At 56.7% G+C, this 19,435-nt stretch overlaps 1 protein-coding gene and 1 long non-coding RNA gene across 6 annotated transcripts; one reads left to right on the plus strand and one right to left on the minus strand.

Moving 5' to 3' along the window:
- Positions 1-314: 314 nt before the first annotated feature.
- ACHE (acetylcholinesterase (Yt blood group)) lies at positions 315-7,114 on the minus strand. 5 transcript variants are annotated; one of them, XM_086692040.1, is made up of 6 exons: positions 6,955-7,112; positions 6,425-6,578; positions 3,293-4,372; positions 2,443-2,927; positions 1,518-1,687; positions 315-664 (listed from the first exon to the last, which is right to left on the minus strand). In XM_086692040.1, exons 2-6 carry the CDS (start codon positions 6,488-6,490, stop codon positions 543-545), a joined length of 1,923 nt encoding a protein of 640 aa, XP_086548166.1. In that variant the 5' UTR covers positions 6,491-6,578; positions 6,955-7,112; the 3' UTR covers positions 315-542. The 5 variants fall into 5 exon arrangements, with proteins under 5 accessions (XP_086548166.1, XP_086548165.1, XP_086548169.1 ...); XM_086692039.1 differs by lacking the exon at positions 315-664 and adding an exon at positions 1,081-1,404 and having other exon boundaries at positions 6,955-7,114; XM_086692043.1 differs by lacking the exons at positions 315-664; positions 6,425-6,578; positions 6,955-7,112 and adding exons at positions 1,081-1,404; positions 5,963-6,063 and having other exon boundaries at positions 3,293-4,375.
- On the plus strand, positions 6,698-19,232 carry LOC147572934 (uncharacterized). Its single transcript, XR_015245441.1, has 3 exons — positions 6,698-7,011; positions 18,664-18,743; positions 18,891-19,232. It is a non-coding gene; the product is annotated as an uncharacterized LOC147572934 (long non-coding RNA).
- Positions 19,233-19,435: the final 203 nt, after the last annotated feature.

A 19,435-nucleotide genomic window follows, 5' to 3' on the forward strand; every position in this document is an offset into this window, starting at 1 on the left:
GTGTTGGGCTAGTCGCAGGCAGGACCGGCGCGCGGGCTCTGCGGACGCTCTCGCCCGGTGTCCGGTGGCGGCAGCAGAGGCGCGACCCGCGTGGGCTGAGAAGACAGCGATCCCCGAGGCTCCCACAATGCACCGCCGCGCCGCCGTCGTGGTTACTGCGCGGGCGCGAGCCCCGCCTCCTAGGGCGGGGCGGGGCGGGCGCGCTCCGCCCCACTACAGAGATCCGCAAGTTCACCTAGCTCTGCACCCGCCCCTCCGTCTACTCAGTCCTGGTGTTTGAGGCCCTCTCCCCGCTCCCTAGTCGCGCACACTCCTGTGGCTGTAACAGTTTATTGGCAGCCCAGAGGGGCCAAGGCACCGCGGGGGGGGGGGGGGGGTGGAGGGGGGCTCGGCCCGAAACATGCAGAGGACGGGGAGCCTCCAGGGAAAGTCGGGGAGGTGGGCTTCTCTGTGTTATATCCCAGCCCTTAAATAAATAGTATATACAGCTAGGGGGCCGGGCGGGGCGGGCAGGGCGGGGAGACGTGGGGGTCCAGTCTGGGTCACAGGTCTGAGCAGCGATCCTGCTTGCTGTAATGGTCAAACTGGTTCTTCCAGTGCACCATGTAGGAGCTCCAGCGGTGGAACTCTGCCTTCCACTGGCGCTCCGCCTCGTCCAGCGTGTCTGCGGCCAGGGCGCCCGGCAAATGGGTTGGAGGAGGACAAGGGGAAGGTCGGGGAACGTACAAGGTGGGGGGCGTGAGTGCAGGAGGATACAAGGAGAACGCAGGATGGCACGTAGGACGGTGGAAAGAAGACCAGAAGAATACGCGAAAGACGAAGACCAGAGGAAGGATGAAGGTGGAGGCGGAGCCAGAGAAGGATGGCGGGAAGGAAGGCGGAGGGAGGAGAAAATGACCGGAAGATAGGGGGGCAGAAAGGATCAGAAGAGGGAGGATCCGTGGGTCGGTGGGGAAAAGAGAAGAGACAGAAATGGTTGACCGTTATAGCCCCTCAAGGGGGTGCTATCTAGCTCCTGGCCCTCCCTCTCCGCCCCCCCCCCCCCCCCCCCCCCCCGGCTCAGGCTCCAAATAATTCCACTTAAACAACAAAGTCGTGTGGGTCCCTGAGACGGGTCGTAAGTCACCACCCCCTCGCAGCACTGGCCAGTTTGAGTCTCTCTGTTTGAGGAAGGAGGGTGCGCTGGGTCGGAGATCCCTGAGTGGGGCCCTTCCCCACTGTCCGACCACTCATTAGAGGAGGGGCCCCCTGAGGCCGGAGGGGTAAGTGGCCTTGGTCACAGCCGCAGGAGTCGGGAGAGGAGGAGGAAGAGGAGGAGAAGGAGGGGCAGGGAAAGGCCGGGCCTGGGCCTCGGGGCAGCCTCCCCGTGGGCGGGGCCTGAGCAGGTGCTGGGAGCCTTCGAGGCTGGGGGGGGGAGAAGAGAGGGGTTACACCCGGCCCGCTCCCACTCCCCTCTCTCTCTTCACTCCCCCTTTCTGCCCTCTCCCGCCAGCCCCTGCCCGCTGGCCCCTGCCTACCGGTTGCGCTGAGCAATTTGGGTAGGAAGCGGTTCCAGAAAGCGCAGGCCTGGGCGCGCAGCCCTCGCCGAACCTCCAGCGGCCGCAGGTCCAGGCTCACATACTGCTGCGCGCCCGCCGTGTATGGTGGCCACTGCGGGACTTTGGGGTCTCGGGGGTCATTGGGGTCCCTTCGGAAGGAAAGGGCAGGCTCAGCCTGGGGCAAGCCTGCCTCCCCCTCCCCTGCCCTTGGGACTGTGGCCTGGAGACCCAGAGCAGGAGGAGGCCGGCTGCTTCCTGACCTCCCCCCCCCCCCCCCCCCCCCCCCCCCCCCGCCGTGCCCTTTTTTGCTCCGTGGAGAGCCCATCCCCTCCTTCCCACCGCCTTCGGCCCTCCTTCTGGTCTCCCGAATCCCCCATCATCTGGAGCCAACCCTTTCCTCTGCCCTCCCTCTTTCTGCCTTTCCTTGTTTTACCCCTCCATCTTTGTCTTTGTTTCTCCACTTAAAAAACTGAGCCCTTACCATGTAACCAGGCCCAGTCCTCTTTCTTACAAACATCTTGTTTGCTTTTGCCAACACCCATGTGCTGTCCGATTTCCGGTCCCCTTTTTGGGACAGGTAAACTGGTGTGTGAGTATCCATGCATATGTGCATGCCACACAGCTGCCACAATCACCACTGGGCCGATTGAATCCAGTTCTGTACAGTTCAAGCTCCTCAGTACTATGGTAACTCCTTTGTCTCCTTGTCTCTCTTTTCTTTGCTTCCCTCCCCCTCTGTCCTTGTCTCTTCAGGAGCTGCCTCCCTGCTGTCCTCTCCAGTCTCCTTTTTTTTGTGAACTTTCCCCCCCTCTCTGGCCCTGTCTCTGCTTGTCTGCCTCTCCCCATGTCCCCTGCTCTTGCTTCTCTGGCTCCCGGAGGCCCTCCTCCCCTCAGTACTACTGACCCTGTGCGGGCGAAGTTGGCCCAGTATCTCATCAGTCGCTGAGCAAAGGTTCTCTCCTCGGCGGTATAGTTTAGCGAGGGTTCCAGAGGGAGCCCAAAGATGAACTCGATCTCATAGCCATGGGGCACCCCCATCCAGAGGGGCCAGGAGAGCGTAGACGCACGGTGTTCAAAGATGTAGGCATAGACCCGAGCACCTTGGGCAGCCAGTCGCCCAGCCAGCTGGGCCACGGGGCACACGACGTTGTGATCGCCCACCACATCACTCATGGCCTCTCTCAGGCGTGCGGGGTCCTCAGGGTTCAGCCAGTCTGTGTAATGCAGGACCACAGCCTCGGCAGCTAGGTCACTCGCCTGGGGGACCCCGACCCGCACCCCGGCCAGGAACTGGGCCCGGCTGATGAGAGATTCGTTGTCTTTGCTGAAGCCTGGGGCCCCGTAAACCAGAAAATAGGAGCCCTCATCCTTCACCACACCCACCAGCACCTGGGGGGACAGGATGGAGGAAGGGGGCGGGGTGGGGGGGGCACAGACAGACAGGCAGACAGAAACAGATGGACAAAGAGCCAAAGAGAGCAATAGTTATAGACCCAGAACCACGGAGGAAGAGACTATAAGGTTGGGGAAGGGACAGAGAGAAAGAGAAAATGTACCCACGTTTCCTTTTCTCTCTGTCCCACTGACCACCCTGGGATCTGAGGTCTCAGGGAGGAGGGTTTGGCCAGGGGCCAGAAGCCCAGGCCTTTGGGAGTTGGGTCTTGAGGTGCCTTCATGCCTGGGTCCCTGGGGGTGTGGGGTATGGGAGAACAGGCCTAGAGGAGTCAGCTCCACCCCGTCCAGCCACTAGTCACCTGCAGGCCGTGGAAGTCTCCAGCATTGATGAGGGCCTCGGGTGTGTCACTGAGGAAGTCTCCATCCACCACGGGCACGAAGGAGAAGCGGAAGACACTTTCCTGAGGCAGCACGTGCCACTCGTGGTCCACCAGATCCTGAGCTGGCCGTGTCCTCAGGCAGGCGACCAGCTCTGTGTCATTGCCACCGGCACCGCCTGGGGGACAGCCTACGAGGCGTGCCAGCAGTGTGGCCCTGCGACGGGCCTCTCCCACACCCACTGTGGCCCAGGGGCCATTGGGTGCACCGCTCTGCAGCACAGCCCTGTGGAACAGGCCCCGGCTGGGAGGCGACAGCAGGTGCATGCCCACTGAGGCGGCACCGGCGCTTTCCCCAAACAGAGTCACTGACATTGGGTCTCCTCCGAAGGTTGCCACGTTGTCCTGTACCCACTGCAGTGCCAGCCTCTGGTCCAGTAGACCCACGTTGCCTGGGGCCTCCCGGCTCCCTGGTAGGGCCAAGAAGCCAAAGGCTCCTACCCGGTAGTTCATGGACACCAGCACGGTCCCCTCAGCCTGGGCCAGGAAGCGGCCATCATACACGTCCAGGGAGGAGGCCCCACTGTAGAAGCCACCCCCGTAGATCCAGACGAGGACAGGGGTGGGGGACGCAGGCCGGGGGTATGGTGTCCATACGTTGAGGTAGAGACAGTCCTCACTCAGCTCGCGGTTGGGGTTCCACATCTCGGTGCCCTCGAAGCCAGGGTACAAGGTGTCCACATATTGGTAGCAGACACTTTGGAAAGCTGTGGCGTCCAGCACCCCTGGCCAGGGCCGCTTGGGCTCCGGTGGCAGAAAGCGACGGGGGCCCACAGGTGGCTCTGCGAAGGGGATGCCCAGAAAAGCAGAGACAGGGCCTCCAGGGGCCATTAGGCGGATGCCCCGCAGCTGGCCCCCACGGACCGTCACCAGCAGCTCTGGGTCCTCAGCCTCTGCCCCTCCTCCCAGGAGGAAGAGGAGGAGGAGAAGGATTGGGGCAGCCAGGGAGGGCGTGTACAGGGGACACCAGGGGGGCCTCATGGCTGCCAGGGCAGGCAGGCTCTGCTGGGAGAAAGAAAGGCAGAGGGTGAAGGCCGGAGGCTGCCAGGAGCAAGGAGATTAGGTAACACTCTTGCCCAGGGGTTATCACTGAGCTGCAGAGGAGGTGGGGCAGGTTGGGAGAGAAATGGAGAGAGACAGGCAGAGACAAGGACACAGACAGGGAGAAGCAAGAGGGAACAGAGACAGGCACACAGACACAACACCCAGACAGATGAACGCAGGGAACCCAGATGAGGCCAGAGATGGGGGCAATACCTTCCCGAAGCTGCCCCACAGAGGGCCCACCACCCTCACCTCCTTCCCCCAACGGGGTGGACTGCGTTGGGCCCGGCGTGAGCAGTGTGGGCACCCACACCAGAGATCGCAGTCCACACACAGGCCACCCGACAGGGGCGGGGCCCTCACTGACGGGAGGCGCTGATGGGGAAGCTTGCGGTGGCGTGAAGGCGCAGGCTCTCTGGCGTTGGCCAGGGTCGGGGACCCTGGGGGGTGGGTTGGGCATTCAAGGGTGTGGGAGCTGCAGGTCCCGGGGCACCCCAAATCCCGCTTACTCCACACCCTGCCCCACCCTGCCCTTCCTCATCCACTGTCCGGCACGGGGTACCCGTGGGTGCCGGTCAGCTGCGCACTCGCCTCGCCCAGCCTCAGGGAACAGGCTCGTCAGCCCCGTCCCCCCCAGGACTCGAGTCCCCCATCCATCCGATGCGGAGGGGCACGCTGCCGCCAGTGGGGGGCAGTAGAGACCGAGAAAAGGACGGCGCTCCCCGCCCCGAGTCCGGGAGCCGGGAACTTGGGGCGGGGGTCTGGAGGCTCGCGGGCCTTGCGGAGGGGTCTGAAGGGCGAACCCGGACGCCTGTCTTCTCGGAGCTCCGGAGATCCCCGGCTGCAGGGGCGAGGGGGCTATTTTGGGGCAGCAGCTGCTGCGGTTCCGGCATCTCCAGCCAAGGGATCAAAATTCCCCGGGTCGGAACTCCCCCCCTCTCCCGGCGGTCACCTCTCACCCAGCCAACACCCGCCGCCCTGCGGCTGGGGGGTGGTGGTGGTGGTGCTGGAGATTAACTAGGAAACCCGAGTGAGGCTAATTATAACTCGGGGCTTCCGCTGAGCCTCCCCTTTCCCCAAAATAGAGACGGAGTCCCCGTGGGAGGGGGACGCCTGGGCCTGGAAGGGGGCTTCGGCTGGGCGCTGCGCAGGGGCGCTGCGGTTGCGGGATCTGGAGGGGGGGGCAGCCAGCCCGGCGCCAGGAACCTGCGCAGCTCGGGTTCCGCCCCAAGCAGGGGGCGTCGGCCAGTGGTCTCAGACTTGGGCGGGCGGGGGAAGGGACGCTCGGGGGTCCCCACAGGAATTCCAGAGCAGAGGCGGCGGCCGGCCCCGCGGGGTGCAGGCTCCCGCGCGGGCGACCGTAAGTATTCGGCGGAGAGGCAAGAGTTAAGGATGAGTGTGGGGCGGCGGGGGGCGTCGCTGGGCAGGCCCGGGGGCGCGGGGGGCGTCCCGTTTGGGGGCCTGGATCCCTCCGAGAGCGCACATTTTCCCCGGACGCGGAATGGGCCGCGGGCCGGGGGAGGGTCCCGGCCGAGGCGGGAGACTCACCTGAGGCGGCCGAGCCGGGCCGGGCCGGGCCGCGCCGGGAGCTGGAGGCGGCCGATGTTCCCCGGCGCAGGCTGAGCCGACTCTGACAGCCGCCGCCTCCGGCCCCCCGCACACACCCCCTCCGGGCCGCACGGCGCCCCCGCCCGCCCCCGCCCCCGCCCACTGTCTCCGCCCCCGCCCCTCCCCGCCTCCGCGGGCTGCCACCTGCCCTCCCTCTCCCTCCCTCGGAGCCGAGACCCGGAGACCCCGGGGCCCAGACGGGTTCCAGTGACAGACGCCGACAGACGGACAGACACACGGTGACACGACCGAAAGACCCGCCGCGGCGGAGCAGACACGCACAGTGTCAGACGGACAGAAGCTGCGGAGACACACGCAGACGGACACTCGCATGCAGTGACAGCTCCAGACAGAGACCGACATTCACAGACGGACGGACACACGCTCGGACACACTGACAACCTCAGTCGGGGCTGGGGCTGAATAAGTGAACATCCTTGGCCACGACACGGGAGGTGGGGGTGGCATGGGAGGACTGGCACGTTGAAAGTGTGGCTGAGGACCCCCTTAGGGGAGAAAAGGTGACGTGCGACACTCCTGGGGGATGAGGGCACACCTGTGGGAATGAAGATGAGACCATGAGATCACGAGTGGAAATGAAGGGGGGGCCCACGGAAGAAGACCCTCGGGGGGCGGGGAGGGAGGGGTGACTCGGGGACACCCCAGAAGGCCAAACGTGGTGGCACGCGCAAGGCTGCGGGGCGAGGCCGCACTCCGCTGCCGCAGTGGAAACTTCCGGAACCCCCGCGGGTGGGTTTGCACTGGTTCCCTGACGGGTGACCTGGGACTTTCGTCACCAGGGTCCGGTCGGGGCATGACATCACCAGACCAGGCTCTCATTGGCCGCCGCGGCCAGCAGGTGGGAGCGGCCTGGACCCGGAGCCCCCAGCCTGATCGGTAGGGCCTGAGCCGCCAGGACCCCCACGACCCACCCTCCAGAGGGTCACCCATGGGAACAGTGCGGCCGCGGCGGCGTCCCCACGCCCGAGGTGAGGGTGGCAAAGGCGCGCCGCGGTGTGCCCGCAGGAGAGCGCCGCGCGGAGAGGCCTTCCACTCCCGGAGCGTTGGGCTCAGGCGCCCACCGCCCACTGCGTGGGAGACCGGCCGGCGCGGGCGAGCGTCGGGGCGTGCGTGCGCGCGGCGGTGCGGGGTGCTGCGCGGGGCGTGCGGGCGCGCGCACGTTGACTCGGGCGCCCAGCGCCCCGCAGCGTCCCGGCCCGCGGCCGCCGGTCCGCTGCAGCTAGGGGTCGGCGTCCCCGGGTCTCCGGGGTGGGGGTGGGGGTGGGGGTGGGGTCCCCCCCCCCGAATCCAGAGACGTTCCCTGCCCCGGGCCGCGCAGTCCTGGCTCTGCAAGCTGGATGCCCCCTCCTGCCTCCCTCCCCCGGCGCCTGCCAGTCCCGCGGGAAGCGACCGCCCCAGGCCCGCGACCCGCGCTGGGTCCCCTCTCCGCTCTCGCACGACGGCCGCCAGGTGGCGCCAAAAGGAGCCTCTTCGGGCCTCGGAGACCGGGATGGGGCGCGGGGTGCGGCGATTAACCTCACCACGGCCTGTTCCCACCGTTTTCACTTTCCGCCCTTCGCTCTTTACGCACCCCAAATACCCCGCGTGGACACCGAGGTTCCCTACATCCGGCTTTCAACGTCCTGGCCCCACTGGTGGAGAGCTCCCCATGGTTCCAAACCACGTCCCCAGTTCCACTCCCTAAAGAGCAGGCATAGGGCTGTGGGTTTGGGTAAGGGGCAGAACTCCGAGGCAGGTTTCTGAGCGCAGGCGTCTCACCTGACTTTTCAAATCATGAGGCCCTGAGGAGGTCAGGGACCACGTTAGTTGTGAGCTAGTGATACCTTACGTGACTCGGAAGGTTAAAGGACAAGGCACGGTTCGTGGGGTCGAGCCTCGCGATGGGCTCTGAGCTGGCAGCGTGGAGCCTGCTTGGGAGTCTCTCTCCCCCTCTCTCCCTGTTCCTCCCCTGCTCGTGCTCGCTCGCTCTCTCCCTCTCTGTCTCTCAAAATAAATAACAAATAAACATTAAAGAAGGAGAGAATGTCTAATCAGAGGAATCTGCGAGTCTGCATGGAGTCCTAGTGCATGCAGTTCCTGGGCCTGCATAGTCCGTGCGGCTAGGGTTCTATGGCCGCAAGAGGATCTGAGAGATGTTCTGAGGGGCCACAGGTGTGTCCTCAGCCTGAGGTTTGTCCCAGGATTGCGAGGATGGAGGAGGCCGTGCAGATTGTGTCCCATCTCAGACAGTCTTTAAATTAGCAAGGAGCCACCTGAGAGAGCCAGGATAGAGGATCCACATGGCAGTGGAGTCAACCTTGGCCTGCAGGTCTTGATTCCTGGGTTCTCGCCCAGTGCTCTGCTGTCAGGGAGACTTCCGGGAAGTCCCACTCCTCGTCTGGGCCTCAGTCTCCCCATGTGTAAAATGGTGGATTGGACTTGAGTGTCCATCGGAATCACGAGGACCACCAGAGGGACTGATCCATCTGGGGTTGGGTGGCGTCCTTAACGTGTGCGGTTTTAGTCAGTCGTTAGGACAGTCCCGTGAGGGTGGTCTGAGGCTCACATGAGGAGCATTCTGGACCAGGTGTCCCCGCAGTCAGTCCAAACTGACCTTTTGAGGACCAGCAGCCTGTGTGGGTCCGAAGAAGGTGCTGCTGGACAGTCAACAGGTACATGGGCTAACAGGGACGCCCTTGGCCACAAAGGGAGACGGTCACAGATTTGAGCCTGTTCTTAAAAATGGATAGAAATTTCAGGAACGTTCCTCTTTTACCTTGAGCTTCTCCCTAACCTTTAACACAGGGACCTCACCTATCCAGCCACGACACCTTTCCCTATATGGTTCGACATAGTAACCTCCCCCGCATCCTCTCTGACCCCACCCTCCACAGCTGTCACCACAAGGGTGTCCTTGATTCTCCCATGGAAGAATCTGTTCATCCAGGAATCAGCCTTGCATCGACCACCAGTCACACACACTGCACTTTGGTTTATCGTGCATTGGCCAGAACTTAATGCTAAGGTCATAACTGGCTACGCCAGATGGTCAGAGATGTAGTTTTTGTTCTACGTATTCACCTAAAACTTGTCGGTTCTAATACTAAGGGAGGAAAGGGAGCGGGCACTGGGGGATAGCCATCCTCTGCCAAACCCCACGATACCTGCCTTTGCCTCCTTTAGTGTAGGACTGAAACACACTTCTACTTTTTATCTTTTTTTTTTTTAAATTTTTTTTTTCAACGTTTATTTATTTTTGGGACAGAGAGAGACAGAGCATGAACGGGCGAGGGGCAGAGAGAGAGGGAGACACAGAATCGGAAACAGGCTCCAGGCTCTGAGCCGTCAGCCCAGAGCCTGACGCGGGGCTCGAACTCCCGGACCGCGAGATCGTGACCTGGCTGAAGTCGGACGCTTAACCGACTGCGCCACCCAGGCGCCCCCACACTTCTACTTTTTAAAAAATGTTTATTTATTTGTGAGAGGGGGAGGGGCAGAGAGGGAGGCGGACAGAGGATTGGAAGTAGACTCTGCTGACGGCCAAGAGCCCGACTCGGGGCTCGAACCCACAAACCACGAGGTAGTGACCTGAGCCGAAGTCGACGCTTAACCGACTGAGCCACCCAGGCATCCCTGAAACACACTTCTAAAATGCAATTTGCAACAACGTGGATGGAACTAGAATGTATTATGCTAAGCGAAATAAGTCAGAGAAAGATAGCATATGATTTCACTCGTGGAATTTAAGAAACACAAGAGGAACATAGGGGTAGGGAAGGAAAAATAAGGTAAAACAGAGAGGGGGCAAACCATTAAGAGACTCTGAAATACAGAGAAGGAACTGAGGGTTGCTGGAGGGGAGGTGGGGGGGGCATGGGCTAAATGGGTGATGAGTATTAAGGAAGGCACTTGTCGGGATGAACACTGTGTGTTGTTATACGCAAGTGATAAATCACTAAATTCTACTCCTGAAAGCATTATTACACTATGTATTAATTAACTTGGATTTAAATAAAAATTTTAAAAAAGGAAAACAAAAAAGGGCTCAACTCTGGCATGACCCCCAACATCTTCTGTCATTCCACCGCACATCTTCCCACCGCACTCTGATTTTGTGGGCCGTGACCCCCTGCTCCAGCTGCTTTCCCACGGAAACGACTGTTTCCCACGCCATCCGCTGGAGGGCGCTGGTCGGGAGGCTGAGGCCCTGCTGCTGCTGCTGCTGCTGCTGCTGCTGCTGCTGCTGCTGCTGGTGGCGTTGAGCGTCTTCGTCGCGAGCTTCCAGAGAAGGGGCGGCCAAGGCGAGAGCGCGCGGGAGGGGGGGGGGAGCGGCAAAGGGGTCCCAGACAGGCGGCGGCCCGGCTCTGGCGACGCAGCGCCCAGACCCGGGTCCTCCCACCCTCCCCGCCTGCAGAGCAAGGCCGGGGTTGTTGGTCCCGGATGTCCTCAGGGGCTGCCCCCTCTTAAGGCTGGGGGGCGCCAGATGAGGCCACTGCCCCATCCCCATTCAGCGGGGTCCTTGACCTGAAGAGTGGGGGCATGAGCCTCGCAAGATACTTTCCTCCCCTCGCTCCACCCCATCATGTGACCCCTTCTGAAAACTGGCCTAAAATGCATACTTGATCCAAGTTACACGAGTTCACATGATTCCTGCTCAGAATCGCCCATCCACCTTATTTGTACCTTTTTCCTCTTTTGCCAGTTTTGAGCATTTCACACAACGTAGAGCCTGTCTCTGGATAGACTCGTTTTATTGTCACAGCTCTGTGAAATATTTAACCGCTTTTTAGTATTCCTCTATGCAGTTAACCAAACATCCTTTGGCTTATTCTCACCCCCTTTCTGGCTGGGGGGAGGGTGGAGTGGGGGTGGCATATCCTTGTGCCGCCGGATTGGGTAATTACAGACATCAGTCCGCTTCTCGGGGTTGATCTCTCTGCTCGTGAGCTGTAATGGTTCCCAAAGGAGTCAAATGTGTTATTTCACCGAGAGTGCATTTAGCCCCACGTTTACCATTTATCTGCCCTGGTGTCAGAACCTCAGAGCAACTCAGGATCCTCAAAGGAGCTCAGCATCCACCTGACGGGGTCTCTGGTGTCCTGATCCGCTCCCTGCTCAGATCCTGGTTCCACACAGGCACCAGCCATCACGGATGCTGGTTTTGGTTTAAATGTTAGCAAGGCATGTTGGATGACTTCTGGGAAACAGCTGGTGAGGTCGCACTGGGTACTGTCTGCATTTGGCACCCAGGGGGCTCCTGAAAACATTCCCAGCTGCTCCCGGCTGCCCTGCAGATATCAGCCAGCCAGTGAGAACCATCCCAGGGCAGAGGTTCCTTGGATGAACCTGGCTGTGGTTCCAGCGACAGGAAGCATCAGACACACAAGTTGGGGGGGGGGCTTTCTGGGATCCCTCATCTTGTCTGGGGACAGTGCAGGCTGGCTGCAAGGTCGGCTGTATGGCCAGCGGTCCTGTGGACAGCTGGAGCCCCGGGGTGAATATCCACAATACTGGGGACACCAGAGTGGGGTCGGTGAGTGGCCCAGACCCAGCGTTATGTCCACATGAGTGTTTACTGGGGGCTTGTAGTTTAGCAGCCGCTGGCCCCGATGCTTTGCTAAACGTTTAATTCTGGCCGATGACGTTTGCAGTGGCCGGGTGTACCTGTTCTTTATCCTTGGAATGGAACAGTCGGGAAATCGAAACTGATGCACACGGAGGTTACATTTTTGCTTACGTCCTCAGCTGATAAGTGGAGGCCCTGGATTCAGATTGAGAACTCTGTCCTGTGATAGGGTTGGCTTGCTTTGGAGTCACTCGTCTTTTCTGTGACTTCCAGGTAATTAACTCCCGGCGTCCAAGACAAGAAAAAGCGTGGGGCAGGTCTCTGCACAAGTCTCCTGTGCTTCCTGGACACTTCCTCCCTGCCTCCCACTCTCCAGAGACCACCTCCCTTCTGTCCCTCCTCCCTCACCCTCCATTTCTCTCCCTCCCTCTCAGGCCTCACTCGGGTCTGGGTGAGAGGCCCCAGCAAGTGGGGATGGGGCAGAGAGTGAGGGAGAGAGAGAATCCCAAGCAGGCTCTGCTCCATCAGTGCAGAGCCCGATGTGGGGCTTGAATCCGTGAAACTGTGAGATCATGACCTGAGCCAAAACCAAGAGTCAGGCGCTTAACCAACTGAGCCACCCAGGTACCCCTTTAATGTTTATTTTTGAGTGAGAGAGAGAGGAGGGGGGGAAAGAGAGAAAGAGGGAGAGAACAGAGCACAAACGGGAGGGGCAGAGAGAGAGAGAGAGACAAAGAATCCAAAGCAGGCTCCAGGCTCTGAGCTGTCAGCACAGAGCCCGATGTGGGGCTCCAGCTCACGAACTGCGAGGCCATGACCTGAGCCAAAGTTGGACGCTTAACACACCTAGGTGCCCCTCAACTTCTTTTTTATTTATTTATTTATCAAAAAAATTTTTTTTTCAACGTTTTTATTTATTTATGGGACAGACAGAGACAGAGCATGAACGGGGGAGGGGCAGAGAGAGAGGGAGACACAGAATCGGAAACAGGCTCCAGGCTCCGAGCCATCAGCCCAGAGCCTGACGCGGGGCTCGAACTCACGGACCGTGAGATCGTGACCTGGCTGAAGTCGGACGCTTAACCGACTGCGCCACCCAGGCGCCCCTCAACTTCTTTTTTAAAAAGTAAGGTCTACACCCGATGTGGGGCTCGAACCCAGGACCCTGAGCTCAAGGGTCGCATGCTCTACCAACTGACCCAGCCGGGAGCCCCCATAAATTCTTAAATGAACAAACAAAGCTAGGAGAAAATGTGTGCTTTACAGAAGTAACTTTTCCAACCCGAAAACAAACCAACCCAAACCAAAGCAGACTTTGGAAACAACAAGATTGTAAGTAACAGGAAGTAAAAACTGAGTGGCTGCTTATAGCCTTTGCTACTCAGCAAATGGTTCATCAGTTTGGTTCAAAGCTTCAATCGTATTTTAAGTGACTGTTTACTGTTCAGTATTCTGTTGATACTCATGGCACCCCCAGTATTTATAGGAAAGCAGTGGCTGTTCCTGGACTGACTGGGGGGTAGGCGTGTGTTAACAGAACTTTCTGAGACACCAGGCTCTGGAAGAAAACTAGACAAGAGGGAAGAAATAAATGTCAGCGAGAGGTAAGACTCAATTTCCCTGATTTGATAATCACTTTGTTGAACCATCAGAAAAGTCCTCAACCTAACCTGGACTGCCTCGCACACCATTGTCAGAAGTCAATGATCATATGAGAAATGTTTGCATAAACTTTTTGTGAGGTTTTTTTTTAAAAAAACTCTATAAATGGTGCCATTCATTTCTCTAACTTAACATAAGCATTTTCTCTTAAGGGGATAAAGCCTATGCTTAAGTTTACTAGGACCTTTGTTCTCTTTGGAATCAGAAACAATAGCATATGAAGTCATAGTATCTTCGGGAAACTGGCAAGCTGTTGCCCTCTCATTCCCTCCCTGGACTTACCTTTCTCAAGCCAGAGTGTTTATATTAAGTCATAAAGCCTGGGATGAATTTATAGAAACTATATTAAAGCAGGAGTGATAAAGTGAAATTACCAATAAGAAAGTTAAAAACAGAACTGGCTGGTACTTGGAAATGTTACTTTATGGTCTTAGGTTCCTGAGTAGCGTGAGCAGAGCACTTGATTTTATTCTAGGAATCACTCTGCATGCATAAAACAAACAAGGAAGGAGAGAGGGGGAGACACGCAGAGAGAGAGATTAATGGGAAAAGTTACACACGGAATAAACTTCCCCTGGAAACAGAAGTTTCAAAAACCATTTTGAAAACCATTTTACCCATGACAATCCTGAGTCATAGACATACCACAGACATACAGATGACCGCCAGGCACAGGAAAAGCTGCTCAATATCACTCGTCAGGAAAATGCAAATCAAAACCACAATGAGATCTCCTCTCACACCTGTTAGAACAGCTGTCCTCAAAAACACAGGAAATAACAAGTGCTGGTGAGGATGCAGGGAAAAGGAAACCCATGTGCACTGTGGGTGGGGGCGTAAATTAAATTGGTGGAGTTGCTATGGAAACAGGATGGAGGTCCCTCAAAAAATGAAAAATAGAACTAACATAGAGTCCAGCAATCCCACTTCTGAGTATTTATTAAAGGAAACAAAAACACTAACTTGAAAAGATATCTGCACCCCTCCCTTCACCCGTTACTTGCAATGTTACTCACAATGACCAAGACATGGGAACAACATGGGCTCCTGGGTGGCTCAGTCGGTTGAGCTTCTGACTCCTGGTTTTTGCTCAGGTCATGATCCCAGGGTCATGGGATTGAACCCTGCATCAGGCTCCACACTGAGCACTGATCCTGCTCAAGTCTCTCTCTCTCTGCCCCTCTCCCTGGCTCGTGCTCTCTCTCAAATAAAAAAAATAATAAAAAATAAAAGTTGCTAAAAGTATACATAAAAAAAAAAAAAAAGACAAGGGGCACCTGGGCGGTTAAGCGTCCAACTTTGGCTCAGGTCATGATCTAACGGCTTGTGAGTTCGAGCCCTGCATCGGGCTCTGTGCTGACAGCTCGGAGCCTGGAGTGTGCTTCTGATTCTGTGTCTCCCTCTCTTTCTCTGCCCCTCCTCCACTCATGCTCTGTCTCTGTCTCTCTCAAAAATAAATAAACATTAAAAAAATTAAAAAAAAATAAAAACAACCTAAGTGTCCATTGATGGATGAATGGATAAAGAAAATGTCTCACACACACACACACACACACACACACACACACACACATTATTCAGCCATAGGAAGGAAATCCTGCCATTTGCAACAACACGAATGAACCTTCTGACCATTATGTTAAGTGAAACATAACTCAGAGAAAGACAGGTAGCATATGATCTCACTTATATGTAGAATCTGAAAAAACCAACAAAACAAAACTGATCTCATAATGCAGAGAACAAACTGGTGGTTGCCAAAGGTGGGGGGTGGAGCGGAAGGAGGGTGAAATGAGTAAAGGTCAAAAGGTACAAACTTCCAGTTACAAATAAGGAAGTCCTGGGGCACCTGGGTGACTCAGTTGGTTGAGCGTCCAACTTTGGCTCAGGTCATGATCTTGCGGTTCGTGAGTTCGAGCCCCACATCAGACTCACTGCTGTCAGGCTGTCAGTGCAGAGCCCGCTTCAGATCCTCTGTTCCCCTCTCTCTGCCACTCCTCACTTGCACTCTCCCAAAAATAAATAGATGTTAAAAAAATAGAAATATTAAAAAAAAAGTAAGTCCTGGGGATGGGACCATGTGACATGGTTAGCAATACTGAACTGCGTATTTGACAGTTGCTAAGAGCGTGGGTCTCAGAAGTTCTCATCACAAGAAAAAGATGTGTATGTAGCAATGGATGTTAACTACACTTGTGTGGTAATCATTTTTATATATATATATGTGTGTATGTGTATATATATATATTCTCCCATCTCCCACCATTACTGATGCGGGGCTTGAACTCACAAACTGTGAGATTATGACCTGAGCTAAAGTCGGAGGCTCAACTGACTGAGCCACCCAGGGGCCCCTCTTCTTGTTTTAAAAGTTTATTTACTTATTTTGAGAGAGAGAGAGAGTGTGAGCTCAACTGGGGGAGGGGCAGAGAGCCATGGGGAAGAGAGAGAATTCCACAGAGCCTGACGCGGAGCTTGAACCTACACACTGCGAGATCATGATCTGAGCCAAAACCAAGAGTTGGATGCTTAACCGACTGAGCACCCCACCCCCCGGCGCCCTTGTCTTAATCTCTTCTACAAAGTGTCCAGAAATGACACCAGATGTTACCGTCTCTGCTCCTCACACCATGCCACATATTCACACAGGACCCCGTGTTGAAGGTACCTCCTTCCCACTTCCAGGGCTTCTGTGAGCACATTGCCAAATCTCCTCGGTTCTGGGGGAGGGGCCTCCCCCCACTTTTCTGACATAGCTGCAGCGTCCAGTTTCTCCATTATAGGAGTTTCCTCTCCTTCACTATGGGTAGTTCTCCCATAACCTTGACTACTGGGTTGAGCCCATCGGCACCTCAGATTCTATCATCTCCATTAACACAGCTCTGAGAAGCACCCAAAGACCAGCCGGGGACTTGGTCCTATCTGCCAGGGTCGCCGATAAACCACAGCTACCACCAGGATCCCAGCTGTGATAGGTTGTCATTGTTCAGTATATTTGTTTTCCCTCCCTGGAGTGGATTATATCTCCCCACCCCACTGATAGCAGGCTTGGCATCAGAAGCGTGGTGCCTCTCCCCGAGGAGACATTCCTGTCCTTCAAACTCAGGGCAACTCGCTTTGTGACTTGCTTTGGCCAACAGAGTGTGCATGGAAGGTATGAGGGTCATGTCTGCAAAGAAGCCTTAGGAGCCAGCCCATGGCTTTGTCATCTGTCATTTCGCACTGCTGTGAGACTGCAGTGTCCCAGATAGGGGCTGCTCCGTCAGCCTGGGTCCCTGAGTGAAGAGCACAGATGTTAGGGTGGACGAGGAGAATGAGTGAGAAAGAAACCTTTGCTGCGTAAGCCACTGGGTCTTTAGGATTGTTTATCTCAGCATCACCTGGTGTCTCCTGACTAATCACTGGTTCCACTCGTCTCAAAGCCGAGTATCAGCTTTTCACCTGCCATCATCCAAATCGGCGCCCCCTTCCCCACTCATCATGACTTCAGAGACAACTGTGGTCAGCACCTGACTCCTACTACCTGACGCCATCCGTGATAATTGCTACCACAATTCAGATTATGACACAGTGCAGGGGACGGTGAGCACTTTGACCTAACCTCTCCAGCAAGCCTGACTCACTCGCGGGGAGAGAGGGAGTGACCTGCCCTTGGTCTTATTTTTACACTTTGTCCCTAAACATTGGCTTTTGGGGGGTGGTTCCAGCCTCTACTTTCCCGGATTCGTGTCTTCCCCCAGGTACCTGTGACAATGGTGGGACCTTGGAGAGAGGCCAGTGCCCCTCACTGTTTTCCCATGAACTGCACTTTAATGTCACCTGGCCTGTGGGGTGAGGTGCTGGTGCTGGAAAGGGGTCACTTGGTAGGTGTCACCAATGATGGGGCTAACCTCACTAGCCTCAGCCCCAGTCTGCCCACCTCTGCCTCTTCTCCCCAGAAGGCTTCTTGTCTGTCTCAAACCCTGCCCGGGGCCATTTTCATTTCTGGAGCCCCCTCTGGGTCTCGGTTGTACATGCGCGGCCTCCAGAAAGGCTAAATCTGACGCAGTGGCGCCTCCCAGCCCCAGGGTAGCACGGTGGCACAAGTGGCTGAGGCGGTTGCTGCCGTGTTGCTTCCTTTCCAGGTTTCTCACGAAGGCTGGGGCCCAGCATGGGGAGGCGGCATTCTCCAACGGCAGCAAGGGGACTGCCTCCAGCAGTTTTCGAGGGACTGTCCCTTCCCCTGGTCAGGTGGGGCTCCGCGAGCTCGGGAGGCAAAGTGGCCACTGCCCCAGCTCAGAATGCACAGGTGTCACCTTCCCCTCCCGGGGAGGCGTTCAGATGACTAATACCTGCCACTAAATGATTATTAAGTGCCACGGGAGAGATGTCGGTAGCAAGCACCATTGCATTTCGGGAATGAGAGAGGTCACTTCCTGATCACACGTGGCTTCCTGGTGGAGGAGGGAAAGAAGCAGAGCCGTAAGGGTTTTCCTAGGCTGAGAGGAAGAGAAAGGGAGGTGGACGGGGTGTTACTAGCGTAGGAAACAGCTCAGGCAAAGGCCTGAGGGTAGGAAGGCCTGAGACGAAGAAGCTCGTTGGCTGGAGTAGAAGCAAGTCGGGTAGCAGAGGGAGGTAAAATGAAAGGGTGGATGGGGAGGAATCAGGGGCCTGATGCTGGGTTGGGACCCATCTCCCCGGGAGCCCGGTGACCCCCTGCAGCAGGGTCCGTTCGCCTCTGTGTCCTCAGCACAGTGACTGGCATATTGTGCTTTGTTCCCAACACTGGTGCTTGACCATAAATCCCATCCCGCGGAGACTCTTCTGAAAAACAACGAATACCTTTCCGAAAACAAACGTTTTCGTATTGTGCCAACTGGTCAAAGATGTTAAGAAATCCAAGTGGAGGGGCGCCTGGGTGGCGCAGTCGGTTAAGCGTCCAAATTCAGCCAGGTCACGATCTCGCGGTCCGGGAGTTCGAGCCCCGCGTCAGACTCTGGGCTGATGGCTCAGAGCCTGGACCCTGTTTCCGATTCTGTGTCTCCCTCTCTCTCTGCCCCTCCCCCGTTCATGCTCTGTCTCTCCCAAAAATAAATAAACGTTGAAAAAAAAATTAAAAAAAAAAAAAAGAAATCGAAGTGGAGGATCCCAAGAAGGGCTCAGCTCCCTGTGGGCTCCTTACCCCGAGCCTCCTCTGCTGGGTTGCTGTCCAGCCCTGGGCACGCCCTCCTCTGGCTGATTTATCTTTTTATTCCTTTGCTCACTTCCCCAACTTGACCGCACACACGCACACATGCACACACGCACACACACACACGCACTCAGAGGCCAGAGAAAGATGCAGCGCGACCCAAAGAGGCCAGGTGCGTGTCTGGTGCTTAGCCAGCCCTGCTTGGTGAGTACCCACAGTGCCCCATGTTTGCAATTCCTTCAGCGACTCTGGGTCGTGACGCGCTCGCCCGTGAGATGTGACAGGCACACACCTTCAAGCAGCTCCCAGTGAGCCTGGCATAGGTGAGCTTGCCAGCCATCCCCCGGCCCAGTCCCTGCCCCGCAAGTCTCGGGTCTCAAAAAAAGAGAAGGATTCACAGGGTTCCCCTCGGCGAAGACTCCAAGGCCTGAGGGATTACTGTATGGAATTTTATATTCTTTTCTTTGTAGAGAAACCCCCAATTGTGGCGAATGGCACTTTGATCTCTGCCTTCAAATATTTGCCCCTGGACTCAAGTCCTTTCCTACACCCACCTCTACCTCCTCCGAGCTTTCTGGACCCCCTTCACTCTTCAGGTCACCGGAACAGAGGCACCATCTAACTGTGTCACCTTGTGCTGGAGCTGACGTCACCTCCTGGTCTGAATTCACATGGGAAAGCCATTTCTTGACTGAATGGGACTTCCATGGAAGAATCCACTTTCCTGGGAAGCAGCCTGCATTACCTTATGTTTGAAATTATTATTGTTACTGGCTTTTTTTACTGATAGTAAGCATTCATTTTTAAAAACTGTGGTAAGATATGCATAACATAAAATTTACCATCTCACCCATTTTTAACTGTATGGTTCAGTGGTATTAAGTACATTCACATTATTGGGCAACCGTCACCACCACCCATCTGTGTAGCTCCTCTCATCTTGTAAAACTGAAATTCTATGCTCATTCAATAACAATTTCCCGTTTTCTCCCCCCACCCCCTTCTCACCAGCCTC

Source organism: Puma concolor, chromosome E3, assembly GCF_028749965.1.
Source record: "Puma concolor isolate L17-30 chromosome E3, mPumCon1.1.hap2, whole genome shotgun sequence".
NCBI lineage: Eukaryota > Metazoa > Chordata > Mammalia > Carnivora > Felidae > Puma > Puma concolor.